Raw genomic sequence first — 15,179 nt, forward strand, 5'->3', positions numbered from 1 at the left:
AGGGGGGAATGAAGGACCCAGTGATGCCATTTTGGGCTTTTCATCATTTTAGGCTTTTGTCCTCCATTTTAAAAGCAAACTGAAAATCCTTTATTTCGTTTCTTAGTAAACCACACCCCTCCCTATCTCCCGGGATGTGTCCCTATCTCCCAGAGTGCATCAGAACCTGCCTCCCCCTCCCCCGCCGTTGAGATTGGCGGGACCCTATCAGCATTAAATTCTAGTGTCAGCATAAGAAATAACCGACCCTAAGGCCGCGCTTTGTTTCCCACGCCCCTCACCCCATAACCACTGCATAAAAAACCTGGCGGGCTACGAGCACGGGGCTCTCGGCCCCAGTTGCATCTGGGAATGCCGGCAGCCCTGGCTCGAGCCTGAATAAACACCCTCGTGTGATTTGCATTGGTGTCTGGCTCTCTCGTACGGTCATTGGGGATTTCGATTCTCCAGTGTAACAAGGCCATGCCTGCTCTCTCTTCAAGTGTTATCACTATGACTCAAGTTTGAAGTTGGTTTCTGGAATCTGACCTGGGGTGGCCCAGGTAGCCTGGCGTGAACCCAGCTGGATACAAAACTTGCACTACTGACTGGGCAGAGTTTGGTAGGGGTTTTGCTAAGTAGAAAACTCTAAGTGAGTGACAAAATAAAGGGTATCAAGAACTGCTAAGTGTGGGGCAGCGCCTGTGGCTCAGTGAGTAGGGCACCGGCCCCATATGCTGAGGGTGGCAGGTTCGAACCCAGCCCTGGCCAATCTGCAACAATAACAAAAAATAGCTTGGCATTGTGGCGGGCACCTATAGTCCTCCTGGCTACTTGGGAGGCTGAGGCAAGAGAATTGCCTAAGCCCAAGAGCTGGAGGTTGCTGTGAGCTCTGATGCCACAGCACCCTACTGAGGGTGATATAGCGAGACTCTGTCTCTTAAAAACAAAACAAAAACTGTTAGGTGCAGATTATTGCTAACCACTAGAGGGAGGGTAGGTTTAGTTTTTCACTAATAGTATAAGCTGCTCTTTGGGACAGATAGAACAATTTAGATATTTCTCAAAACTTCAATCATCTGTAGGCATTTTGGGCTTCCCACGAGAACAGTGTGAAAGTCTGCATGGAGTGAACATGTGCACCCCCCTCGCCCTGCCTCTTACCCACTCCCAGAAGAGTGGTAATGTGCTTCCTTGTTAACATGAACATTTCAATCTGTAATATTTATGTAGAAGTGTATCACTTTTCATGCCACTCAAATCTAATAACTGAAAATTTAAGTTCTCAGCTATCTTGGATCATTAATTTGAGCCCATGCCTGAGAAGAGCTTGCACGTACTTAACCCTCTGTAAAGTCTGTAGTTCCTGACTCTAGGGCTAATGAGAAAACAGAGGCACTACAGGGTAGTTTGGGTGCAGTGTTAGCCCCCCACCTCCATTTCCCTCCCCAAGTCATCCCCCAAAGACACACAACGTAGGAAAAACGCCCTTGCAAAGCAGTACCCTGAACAGCCCCATTGCCATTCCTGGAAGTGCTTAAGCTGCCACCAAGAGGAGAAAGGAAATGCAGAAAGAAAAGAAGAGAGGGGCAGAGAAGAGAGGGGAAGAGACCCTGGTGACAGGGAAGGAAGGGGAAGGTGCAGGAGCTGTCCCCCGGTCCTACCTATACACGGTGTGTCTCCAACTCGGCCAACCATTTTATTTATGATGCCCCCTGTAGAGGTGGCGTAAGCTACGTTTCCTTTGCAGTCCAAGGCAACAGCACCCACAGTTCCCAAGTTTCTGCCAAAAATAAACAGAAAAAAGTGACAGGCTAGAGATGAGAAACACCCCACAACCAATAATGTAGCTTAAAACCACTTACAGGCCCATGTTGCATGTTGTTAGGATATCAATACCATGCGCTAACCGATTGAACCACAGTAGCACTATGTTGAATGTTGTTAATGGCACATGTAGCCCACTTTACCCCCAACTTCCAAGATCTGAGGCCGTGGCAGACAGCCTGCTGTCTCCCTGCTGCACACGGCAGCTCCAGGCAGACAGCTAGCCATCCGTTCCAATCCCAACATCACCATCTTCTAGCTGTGTGACCTTAAGTTATATTCTCTGTCTCATTGTCCCCATCTACAAATTGGGGATAAAAATAACAAAGCACATCTCAAACTTTAGTGTGCACACACAAGATCCTGTGGGTCCCGAGGCCCACCCTGGATTCCGAAGCTGCCACTAGGAGAGGAAAGGGAGAAGTGCATGTGTAGATGCAGGGGGCCCAACACGCAGCCTCTGCGCCTGTTGTCACAGCTTAGTTAGTACAAGTGCCCCTTCACTCTCAAAATCAGGTTCCAGGTGAGTAGTAACCATATGATCATCCTATTTTTAGTCCAGTGTAAAGGCTTTCATTCTGAATGAGATGATAGGACACTGGGAAATTTGAGCTGAGAAGTGTTATAATCTGAGTTTAATTTTAAAAATACTCATTCTTGGCTCGGTGCCTGTAGCACGGTGGTTATGGTGCCAGCCACAGGCATTGAGACTGGCAGGTTTGAACCTGGCCTGGACCAGCTAAACAACAATGACAACTGCAACCAAAAAATAGCTGGGCATTGTGGGGGGTGTCTGTAGTCCCAGCTACTTGGGAGGCTGAGGTAAGAGAATCGCTTAAGCCCAAGAGTAGGAGGTTGCTTGAGCTGTGATGCCACAGCACTCTATCGTGGGTAACATAGTGAGACTCTAAAAACAAAAACAAAAACAACAACAAAAAAACTCATCATTACCACTACACCCACACTTTCTTGAGTAGCTAAAATGAAAAAGACATAGCAAGTGTTGGCAAGGATGTGTAGGAACTGAAATTCTCATTCAATACTGTAGTACGTGTAAACTACTGTCGACTGGCACAGACCTTTTGGGAAGCCACCTGGCCACATCTACTGAGGTGGAACATATGCACACCTCTATTCTATCCATCAGAAATGTGAACACATGCTCACCAAAACCAGCATACACAGATGTTCACAGCATTATGTGCAATGCAGTAGCCCCTGTTATCTGCAGGGGATACCTCCCAAGACCCCTAGGGCAGCAGTACCCATCCTTTTTGGCACCAGGAACCGGTTTCATGGAAGAAATTTTTTCCATGGACTTGGTGGGGAGGTGATTTCAGGATGATTCAAACACATTACATTTACTGTGTACTTTATTTCTATTATTATGTTCTATCCTCTTACTGTGGTAAATGTATCTTGAAAAATACTTTTTTGTATCTATATATAAATAGTATATAAGGTGCATAACATATTTTGATATATATGGACATAATGAAATGATTACCAGAGTCAACCTAAATAACATATCATCTCACAGTGTCCTTTTTTTTTCTGGTAAGAGTACCTAAGATCTACTCTTAGCAAGTTTTGGTGCACAGTGTGATTCCACAGTCCTCATGCTGTGCGTTCAATCTCTGTGTTCATCCTACATAACTGCAGTTTTGATTTACATCTGCAGTACCTGATTTACATCTTCCTGTTAGTCCAACTCACCCCCACCCCTTGGTAATTACCATTCTATTGCTTCTATATATTCAGTGTTTGCTGTTTGTACTTTTCAAAAAAAATTCCACATCTAAGTGAGATCTTGCACTATTGCTTTTTTCTTTGTCTGGCTTACTTTGCTTGTGTCTTCTAGGTTTGTCCATGTTGTTATAAATGGCAGAATCTCCTTTTTTCTTAAGGCTGAATAATAGTCCATTTGTATATACATCACGATTTCTTGATCCACTTCTCTGCTGATGGACACTTGGGTTGTAACCTATCTTGGTTACTGTGAATAGTGTTGCAATGAACATGGTAGTACAGATACCTTTATGAGGTGGTAATTTAACTTTCTTTGGGTATATACTCAGAAGAGAGATTGGTGGATTATATGGTAGTTCTAGTTTAAATTTCTTTAGGAACCTCCATACATACTATTTATCTTAAAAAAATCACAAAGCTATGATTTTCATATGACTGAAAGTTTACAAGCTATCAGTTATTATTATGCATACCCGAGTCAACTGTTGATCAGTTGGTGATGGCAGATGAATACACACACATATGTCATAAATTATGTATTCCATAAATTAATTTTATCTTCTTTTCATGGAGCGCTGATTATGTTCTTATTCAACAATTTAATACAACATGAACTCTACTGATGAAATGCCAAATAAGACAATCTTTCCTGAGTCAATGTAGTTCTTCATAAGCTTTAAATTAATTTTATTTATTTATTTGTTTCTTTGAAACAGTGTCTCATTCTGTCACCCTGGGTAGAGTGCCCTGGCATCACAGGTTACAGCAACCTTGAACTCTTGAGCCCAAGTGATTCTCTTGCCTCTGCCTGCCAAGGGTGCCTGCCATAATGCCTGACTGCCCAGCTATTTTTTTTTTTTTTGAGACAGAGCCTCAAGCTGTCACCCTTGGTAGAGTGCTGTGGCATCACAGTTCACAGCAACCTCCAACTCCTGGCCTCAAGTGATTCTCCTGCCTTGCCTCCCAAGTAGCTGGGATTACAGGCGCCCACTACAATGCCCAGCTGTTTTTTGGTTACAGCTGTTATTGTTGTTTGGTGGGCCCAGGCTGGATTTGAACCCACCAGCTCAGGTGTATGTGGCTGGTGCCTCAGTTGCTTGAGCCATAAGTGCCAAGCCCTGCCTGGGTATTTTTAGAGACAGGGTATCGCTCTTGCTTAGGCTGGTCTCCAACTCCTGAGCTCAGGCAATCTACCGCCTTGGCCTCCCGAAGTGCTGGGATTACAGGAGGGAGCCGCTGTGTCCAGCCCTTGGAATGTCATTTCTGTTGTATATTTCATATGTAGTTCTGGTTTTGTTTCTTTAACTTAAAAAAATTAAATCCTGGGGCGGCACCTGTGGCTCAGTGAGTAGGGCACCAGCCTCATATACTGAGGGTGGCGGGTTCAAACTCAGCCTCGGCCAAACTGCAACAAAAAATAGCCAGGTGTTGTGATGGGCGCCTGTAGTCTCAGGTACTTGGGAGGCTGAGGCAAGAGAATGGCCTGAGCCTAAGAGTGGAGGTTGCTGTGAGCTGTGACACCACTGCACCCTACCGAGGGCAACAAAGTGAGACTCCGCCTCTAAAAAAAAAAAAAAATCCTTTTAAAGGTGAAATAGCTCAATTTAGGTTTTTTTTTTTTTTGGTTAAGCTTATTAATAGAAAACAAGTTTATACTAATTGTAGACAGTATGAATTCAAAATTAATTTCATTTTCTATTGAAATCCATGATTTGCTCTTTGAGTACCTTCTGTGGTTTTATTTAACTCTTTTTATCTAAATTCAATTAGATTAATTAATTCAATCAATTACTTTAACAGCATTTAGCCGATATTCTAGTCATGTGTCTGAGATCCGTTATAAGGTCAAATATGAGTTTAATCAAGATGTTATATCTTTGGTCATATCTAGAAAATACTGTATTTAACCCCTCTATTGCTCCAAAACACCATCACTATTGGCACAGTTGAGGTCATATATCCTAGAAACAAATTCAAACTATAAGCAGCATATGTAATATAAAATACTTCAGGAATTCTTAGACAAATTTCTTGCTTATATGTATTTCACTTACCAAGCACATTAGCTCCATTGTTACAGGTTAGCTTTCAATAATCTTTTTTTTTTGCAGTTTTTAGCCGGGGCTGGGTTTAAACCCGCCACCTCCGGCATATGGGGCTGGCGCCCTACTCCGTTGAGCCACAGGGAGACAAAGTCTTACTTTGTTGCTCTTGGTAGAGTGCGGGTGTGTCACAGCTCGCAGCAACTTCTAACTCTTGGGCTTACGCAAATCTCTTGGCCTAGCCTTCCAAGTAGCTGGGACTACAGGCACCTGCCACAATGTCTGGCTATTTTTGTTGTTGCAGTTGTCATTGTTGTTTAGCAGACCCCGGTGGGGTTTGAACCCACCTGCCTTGGTGTACGTGGCTGGCGCTCTACCCACCGAGGTACGGGCGCTGCTAATAATCTTTTAATTTTAAATTAAGGCCTATAATCGAAAGTTTTTGAAAAAATTCTTCATTTAGTTAAAAAGCTGTATTTTAAGATGTAGAGTCAATGATACATTGATTAATGTACACTTGTCTTTCTTCTTCAAGTAGCACAATGATACATATCACAATCACTTCTTACAGTCAATAATTAACAAATGTTAGTTATTCAACACATCTAACCATGGTACACTGCAGTTGAACTAATTATTTCATTTAAAAATTTTATATGATTTTATCTCTCAATTTACTCCCAATTAAACTAATAATCTGTTTCAATTCTCCATCCTAGATAGTGATCATTAGTTTCATTATTTTTGTCCTAATTATTCATACACGCTTGGCATTTTACCAAATTTTGAAATCCTTTTTACAAAATCTAGAAAATTTCCTTTTTTTTTTTTGAGACAGAGTCTCACTATGTCAACCTCTGTAGAGTCTCACTATGTCAACCTCTGTAATGTCAACCACAGCTCACAGCAACCTCCAACTCTTGGGCTTAAGCAATTCTCTTGCCTCAGCCTCCCAAGTAACTGGGAGTACAGGCATCTGCCACAACACCCGGCTATCTTTCTTTTTTTTTTGGGTTGTAGTTGTCATTTTTTTTTTTTTTTTTTTGAGACAGAGTCTCACTATGTCACCCTCAGTAGAGTGCTGTGGAGTCACAGCTCACAGCAACCTCCAACTCTTGGGCTTAAGCGATTCTCTTGCCTCTGCCTCCCAAGTACCTAAGACTATAGGCGACCACCACAATGCCCAGCTATTTTTTTGTTTCAGTTGACATTGTTGTTCAGGTAGCCCAGGCTGGGTTCGAAACCATGAGAGAACCTGCCAGCCTCGGTTGTATGTGGCTGGCACCATAACCACTGTGCCATGGATGCCGAGACAGTTGTCATTGTTGTTTGCTAGGCCCAGGCTAGATCTGAATCTGCCAGCTCTGGTGTATGTGGCTGGCACCCTAGCCGCTAAGCTACAGGCACCAAGCTGAAAATTTCCATTATTTTTATAAACATGTACTGAGAATATCATGAAAAGAATTATTGGGCTTAACTAAGTATTAGACACATCATATTATTTTTTCCAAGAACATTACAATGATGTTTTATATTGTTGTTTTTTTCTGGTAATGTCAAATGTCTGTTTATTCAGTCTCCCTATCAATTCCTGTAAGTGCACGCGCGCCTTTTTATAATTCTTTATACTTAGCCATTAAATCTTCCTTTAGTAAAGAATATGAAGTTGCAGAGATTTCATCTGACCTTAGTAAAAAAATTTTCTTGCTCATTTTCATTGTTTTGATAGGTAATTAAATCTCCATTTAACAAAGAATTTGTAATGTCCTATTTGTGACTTTTATGTGGGTCATCCTGAAAGAAAAGTGCTTGCTTTTTCTGTTACCAGTTTTTAAAAATGCAAGCAGATCACTTCTTTAAATATTTTTACTTCTTTTTTCCTTTTAGTTTTTTTTCTTTTGTGAGCTCCACTTTAATATGTATTTTTTGAGACAGTCTTACTCTGTTGCCTCAGGCTAGAGTGTCATGGCCTAAGCCTGGCTCGGAGCAACCTCAAACTCATGGGCCCAAGCAATCCTCCTGCCTCAGCATCCCAGGTAGCTGGGACCACAGGCATCTGCCACAATCCAGTCTAATTTTTTCTCTTTTTATTGGAGACAGGGTCTTAATCTTGCTCGGGCTGGTCTTGAATTCCTAAACTCAGGGGGATCATCCCTCTTCAGCATCCCAGGGTGCTAGGATTATAGGTGTGGGCCACTGTGCCCGACTGCATTTTCATATTCTTTTTCTATCAAATTCTTGATTTATAATCATTTTCAATAATTTAAGGAACTAAAAAGTAAAACGTTATTATAACCAAAATATACAAAATTGGAATGTTTTCATCAAAAAACTGAAAAAAATGAAAGTAATTTGCAGATATAATTTCCAAAAAAGTTAGTCTGTTTTATAAAACATGCAAAATTGGCAGCACCCGTAGCTCAGTGGGTAGGGCGCTGGCCACATACACTGTGGCTGGCGGGTTTGAACCCCCTAGCCTAGGCCAGCTAAACAACAACAACAACAACAACAAACAGCCGGGTGTTGTGGCAGGCACCTGTAGTTCCAGCTACTTGGGAGGCTCACGCATGAGAATCTCTTAAGCCCAAGAGTTGGAGGTTGCTCTGAGCTGTGATGCCACAGCACTGTACACAGAGTGATAGCTTGAGACTGTCTCAAAAAAAAAAGCAAAATTTTTAAAATGTTAAAGTTAAAACATGAATTTATAGTGAATATTCTAAGTCAAAATTATACAAAGCTAAAAATTTTAACAGAACATTTTTGAAATTAAAATTAAAATTTTTTTAATCCAAATAAAACCATTCATAATTCTAATATTCAATGTCCATATAGTTCCTCATCGAAGTTCTGTCTAGATCTGTGCTGTCCACTATAGCAGCTGCATTACATGTTGAAATGAAATTTCTGATGTACTGGGTTAAATAAAATACATTATTAATTTCATGTATTTCTTTTTATTTATTTATTTATTTTTTTTTGTAGAGACACAGTCTCACTTTATGGCTCTCCGTAGAGTGCCGTGGCCTCACACAGCTCACAGCAACCTCCAACTCCTGGGCTTAAGTGATTCTCCTGCCTCAGCCTCCAGAGTAGCTGGGACTACAGGCGCCCGCCACAACGCCCGGCTATTTTTTGGTTGCAGTTTGGCCGGGGTCGGGTTTGAACACGTCACCCTCGGTATATGGGGCCGGCGCCCTACTCACTGAGCCACAGGTGCCGCCCCTTTCTTTTTATTTTTTAATGTGTCCACTGGAACATTTAAAATCACATAATGTGGCTCTCATTATTTCTATTGGACAGAAATACACAATCCCCCTGCCCCCTTTTTCTTTTAAAACTGTAAGAAATACACAAATGTAACAGTAATAGGCCCCATGTGCAACTCTTGCAGGTAGTGTTCTAATTCATTGATACTTCCAGAACCACAAATTGGAACCCGTACAGAGGCCAGAAGAGACACCTGGCACTCCTAAGTGTCCACACATGCTGGACTATCCACTTAGACGGAGGTCTGGGGCTAAAACTACTTTGATAAGATTTCTGCAATCTTACAGCCTATTTTCTGTCATTCCTGTATCTGTTCACGTACAGCCCCCAGCCTGAGGACGCCGTGGCCTTGGAAGGGTTCACCTTTACCTTCTCCTAGTTGATACAGAAGCATTATATGATTGACAGTGAAGTAAGGCTCTGTGATTCAAGAACTGATTTGACCAGTTAATTAAGTTTTAAGTAATTTATATTTTTCTCTTACCTAAGTCCTTCTGCTGTTTGGATCTTCCCCCACACTGAAAAGCAGTGTCCATTTCTGATGTCGACAGTTGACACAACCCATAAACTTTGAATTCAGGTGGCCTTTGCTTCCAAGACACAGAACAAGAGATGTGGAGAAGCCTTTCCCTGACAGCTGAATGGTGTTAGTCCTAAGAGTGACGATTAGGGTTACCGAACAAGCTGTACCAATACTGAGTGAGAAGGGTACCCATGTGTCCATAATAAATCATTTTGTGTATCTGTGATATGAGGGCCCTTTAAAATGCAGGGCCCAGGGAAGGAGTCCCTCTTATTTATACGTAAGAGCAGTTCTGACTGGTGGAGAGGTGGTGTTAACAAAATTTTAGGAAAGCAATGTGGCAACTTTTTTTTCTTTTTTGAGACAGAGTCTCACTCTGTCACACTGGGTTGAGTGCCAGGTCACAGCTCACAGCAACTGCAAACTCTTTGGGTTTGAGCAATCCTTTTGTCTCAGCCTCTCCAGTAGCTGGAACTATAGGTACCGACCTACAATGCCTGGCTAGTTTTTCTTTTTTATTTTTTTTGTAGAGACAGAGTCTCACTTTATGGCCCTCGGTAGAGTGCCCTGGCCTCACACAGCTCACAGCAACCTCCAAATCCCGGGCTTAAGCGATTCTCTTGCCTCAGCCTCCCGAGTAGCTGGGACTACAGGCGCCCGGCACAACGCCCGGCTATTTTTGGTTGCAGTTTGGCCGGGGCCGGGTTTGAACCCGCCACCCTCGGTATATGGGGCCGGCGCCTTACTGACTGAGCCACAGGTGCCGCCCTAGTTTTTCTATTTTTAGTAAAGATGGGGTCTGCCTCTTGCTCAGACTGGTCTCCAACTCCTGAGCTCAAGCAATCCACCCACCTCGGCTTCCCAGAGTGCTAGGATTATAGGAGTGAGCCACTGTGCCTGGCCTAACATCTTTTAAAATAAACATGTGACACTGATAAAGTGTCAATCCCCTTCCTTTGTCTCTAGCCACAGACACAGCAGCACACTTGATAAGGATATCAACAGCTGTCAACACCTGGACAATCTTTTAAAATGATTCATAATCTGCGGGACACATCAGAATCACCTCGGAAACTTTTCATACTATACCTGTCTGGCCTCTCTACCTCAGATCTATTTAAATATGATTCTTTAGGGAAGGGGCCCAGACATGCATATTCTGAAAAAGCTCCCTAAGTGATTCAAAGGTATACTCCTGGTCAAATATTACTACTCTGAAAAGTATGCAGAGTTAGTAGACTGAATTCTATTATACATTCAAATTTTGCTTTTAGTCACGGGGCTTTTATTTGGGATTCTGAAATTTATGACACAGAAAATTATAATTCAGAATATATAACTAATTTGAAATTTTAAGAGTTGTATTGATTTCTCTGCATTATGAGAGCATGCTTAAGTACGTTCATAAAATACACTAGATCACAGAGCACTTGTTTGGTCTGTTTAAGTAACAAACTGATCAAGAATTCAGATAACTGACACATATTAATGTAATATATTCTTCTTTGAAATTATGTCAGAGAAGGAATTCTGTTAACCCAAGTTTTTTTTTTTTTTGAGACAGAGTGTGTTGCCCTGAGTAGAGTGCTGTGACGTCACAGCTCACAGCAACCTCAAACTCCTGGGCTCAAGTGATTCTCTTGCCTCAGCCTCCCAAGTAGCTGGGACTATAGGCATCCGCCACAATGCCCGGCCATTTTTTTGTTGCAATTGTCATTGTTTAGTTGGCCTGGTCGGGTTCGAACCTGCCACCCTCTGTGTATGTGACTGGAGCTGTAACCACTGTGTTACAGTCACCGAATCTAGAGTCCTTCATGTAGTTGTGTCTCACACCCAAAAAGTGTGCCATACACCCTTTAATTTCATTTTAAATGTTTATTCAGCTTTTAAAATACCGACAAAAAATAAGCTAAAAAGTGGCGTATAATACTACAAACCAGATAATCCCTGTTGACATTTTTAAAATAAAATCAATATTCCCATATGGCAAAAGATTGAAGCAATACAGAAAAGTACAGCAATAAAAAGTAAATGTCTCCCTCCTCCTCTCCGCGGTCCCTCTCCCCTGAGTAACCACTGATAATAGTTTACCAAAGGATTTTGTGTATGTGGCTGGCATGGTAACCCTGTGCTACGGGTGGCGAGCCTGTTAGCCCAGTTTGAGTTACTATTCAGAGGGGTAAAAAAATGAGGTTATATTTAAAACTCAAAATGGTAAATTTTCCAATATTTGGTTTGAATTGTTTAAGAAATCAGATACTTGGCAAAGTTTCGTATTTTAATAACTCTCAAAAATGTGCACCATAGAAGAGACTTACTTTTGACATTCTGCTTTCTGAGCACCTTTCTCATTCTTCTCTTTTTCCAGGTGTTTTTTACTTTTCTCTGTTACCAGCTGTTCTCCAGGAACCTCTGGGATCCCCATAGCAGCTGCAAATTTTGCTGCACCTTGGTCAGTGAGGAAGCAATGAGGTGTCTGAGTAGGAAAGAAAAGGAGAAATGGTGAGCTTTTTGAATCTTTTTTAACTGCTCCAGCTATATGTAAATAATTACTTCTCTCTGGGTGCAAAGGTTCAAAAATGCAAGGTTCACTGGCTTGGTTTTCTGAATGCCTAAAAGAGTCTGGCTTTCTGAGTTTATGCATTTTTCAAAAAGAAAAAAAAAAAATTCCCAAACTGACAGACCACAATCTATAAATGAACTACAAGTTACTAGGGATGTGACTTGCATATTATGTTAATTTTAGAGAACTTAATTCATTTAATACATACTATTCAATATTTGGTTTGTTCAGTTTGTAATGTGCTTTACATGTGTTGAAAGAAAGACGAAGAAAACAGAGGAAGATAACAATGTAATCACTGGTCAAGTTACTCTGGTCAGGTTGCATTGTTAGCAAGAGTCAGAATCTCAGCAAATTTGAAAAACTCATATAACATTGCTTCTGTTCTTACACATGTTTTCAGGAGAAGAGTGATCTGACGTTTCTTCACAGTCAGATCTCCTTTTTCTTTTTTAACCACTTATATATACCAGTAACAACTCTTCAGGAGAAAGATGCTTTAGGCACGTGTACCTTTTCCATGACAAGCCGAGCAAGTTTAATGGGGTTTGCGATACACCGGACTGCCGAAACTGCTCCTGCAGACAGGTCTTTTCCCTCCATGATACTGGCATCCATTTCAACTTCACCGTTTGTGTTCAAGACAGATCCACACCCTAAAACCAAGAAGTTGAAAAGCAAGAATCAAGAATTTAGAAATGGTTCCACGTTTTTCTCTAATGTCCCCTTACTTTGATTCACCCTCTATTCCATTGCCAGAGGAACATTTTCCAAAACACAAATCTGACAAATCTGACTTGGCACTTTATGACCTACAAAATAAAAAGTATGAAGCCCTTTCTAATCTGGCCTCTGGCCTACTTTTCCAGCTTTATTTCTTATCCTTGGCTATATTGTACTAAAATATTACATTTCTTTGAGTACAGTAGTCTTCCCCTTATCCACAGTTTTGCTTTCTTGTGGTTTTAGTTACCTGCAGTCAACTGTAGCCCTAAAATATTAAATGGAAAATTCCAGAAATAAACAATTCATAAGTTTTAAATTGTGCACCATTCTGAATAAGCATGGTGAAATCTTGTGCCATCCCGCTCCATCCTGCCTGGTCTGTGAATCACCCCTTTGTCCAGCGATCCGTACTATCTATGCTACTTGCCACCAGTCACTTCGTAGTCACCTTGGTTACCCGATCGACTGGTGCAGCACTGCAGTTTGTGTGTTAAGTGATCCTTATTTTACTTAATAATGGCCCTAAAAGTGCAAGACTAGTCTTGTTATATTATTATAACTGTTCTATTTCATTAGTTATTGCTGTTAGTCTCTTATTGTGCCTAATTTATAAATTAAACTTTATCATAGGTATGTATGTGTAGGAAAAGCTTAGCACAGTATGGGGTTTAGTACTACCTGTGATTCCAGGCATCCACTGAGGGTCTTGGAAGGCATTCCCTGTAGTTAAGGGGGACTAATATCTATCATAATCTCTCATTACTCTGTGCCTTTGCACATACCATTCTTTCTACCACCAGCACCCTTTCCCCAACTTTCTAGATGATGCCTACAAATCTAGCTATGCTTCTCAACCTCTTTGTGCCTCTGTTTCCTCATCTGTAAAATGGGTAAGAACATCAACTCATTAGACCTCACATCCATCAATGAGTTAGAATTGATAACACACATTTAACATTTAGAACAGTGCTGACATGTGCAAGCAAGCTATTACGTGTTAAGATGCTTTAATTATACAGCAATTTAACAGATGGAAAAAATAAGAAAGCAACTTTCCCAATATCAAATCTCTATTAGGTGAAGAGAAATTAAATCCAAGTTTGTGGCGTTGACAGCTATTTCCTTCTACCAAAAAAGCTTACATCTTTTCCACCATACCTTAATTGAACAGTAATTTAAGGGTAGAGTATTAAAGTAGAAAATTTTACAAGACTGATAATTTAAACAAGATTACGTTTTTTGTTTTTTTTTTGAGACAGAGCCTCAAGCTGTCGCCCTGGGTAGAGTGCTGTGGCATCACAGCTCACAGCAACCTCCAACTCCTCAGCTTAAGTGAGTCTCTTGCCTCAGCCTCTCAAGTATCTGGCACTATAGGTGTCCGCCACAATGCCCGGCTATTTTTGTTGTTGTTGTTGTTGCAGTTGTCACTGTTGCTTAGCTGGCCCAGGCTGGGTTCAAACCCACCAGCATGGGTGGATGTGGCTGGTGCCTTAGTTGCTTGAGCTACAGGCGCCGAGTCCAAGATTATGTTCTTAAAATTAGTCAGTGAGTAGGGCGCCGGCCCCATATACTAAGGGTGGAGGGTTCGAACTCGGCCCCGGCCAAACTGCAACAAAAAAATAGCTGGGCGTTGTGGCAGATGCCTGTAGTCCCAGCCACTCGGTGGTTGAGGCAAGAGAATCGCTTAAGCCCAAGAGCAGGAGGTTGCTGTGAGCTGTGATGCCACAGCACACTACCGAGGGTAACAAAGTGTCTCTTAAAAAAAAAAAATTATAAAAGCAATACGAGCTCCTTTGGGTAGAAAATGGAAAGCTTCATTTTTTAGGGGAATTATGCTCCATTAATTTGGCTAATGTGGAAACAAGTAAGAAAATCAAACCTATTTGGGTTATGATAATGCTAATTTGCTTACATTTGTTTTTATTATGGCTATAGAATATACTCTAACACTGCTTAGTAACCTAGCACACAATGGATACTGTATTAGTTGTTGAATGAATATTATTAAAAGGGAAACAAGTGTAGCAGAATTACCTTCATGCCAAACATATGAAGCACATTAGAAGACACTAGGGGAAGGAATAATAATAAATGTCTGATGGGCCATGCTAAGTTTCATGGGTGAAAATGAAATAAAGAGACCATTCCCCACCCAATCTGCAGTGTATCTAGGGAGTGCTTAGCTAGTGAGAGGTAACAGAAATAACTCAATGTCGATAGGCTGCACAGCGTGGGATCCCTGAGAGAGAAACAAAGAGGATAGTCTGACACGTGCACCAGTGTCATGCCTGGACCAGAGGAAGGGAACAAACAAAGCCCAGTGGCTTTCCTGAGTTGAGGAGACAGGAGGAAATGTGGGAAGCCAGGGTACTGGAATGTGGGGGGCACAGTATGTGAGAAGAAACAGCTGCACACAGAGAGCAAGCAAGGTGGTCTCTGCAGAGGGGTCTCTGAGTTTTTGGCAGAGTACTCACTAGTGAACACGTATGAGGCAAGGGAAAGA

At 41.6% G+C, this 15,179-nt stretch overlaps 1 protein-coding gene across 2 annotated transcripts in view; it reads right to left on the reverse strand.

The window, feature by feature from the left end:
- The window catches only part of ASRGL1 (asparaginase and isoaspartyl peptidase 1), a 43,389-nt gene that overhangs the window by 18,438 nt on the left and 9,772 nt on the right, over positions 1 to 15,179 (reverse strand). For both annotated transcript variants that reach the window (XM_053562289.1, XM_053562288.1), the window contains exons 3-5: positions 12,464 to 12,606; positions 11,706 to 11,863; positions 1,644 to 1,762 (exon numbers count right to left, since the gene is read on the reverse strand). In XM_053562289.1, the coding sequence (XP_053418264.1) occupies positions 1,644 to 1,762; positions 11,706 to 11,863; positions 12,464 to 12,606 (420 nt within the window). The remainder of the gene's footprint in view (positions 1 to 1,643; positions 1,763 to 11,705; positions 11,864 to 12,463; positions 12,607 to 15,179) is intronic.

Source organism: Nycticebus coucang, chromosome 14, assembly GCF_027406575.1.
Source record: "Nycticebus coucang isolate mNycCou1 chromosome 14, mNycCou1.pri, whole genome shotgun sequence".
Lineage (NCBI taxonomy): Eukaryota > Metazoa > Chordata > Mammalia > Primates > Lorisidae > Nycticebus > Nycticebus coucang.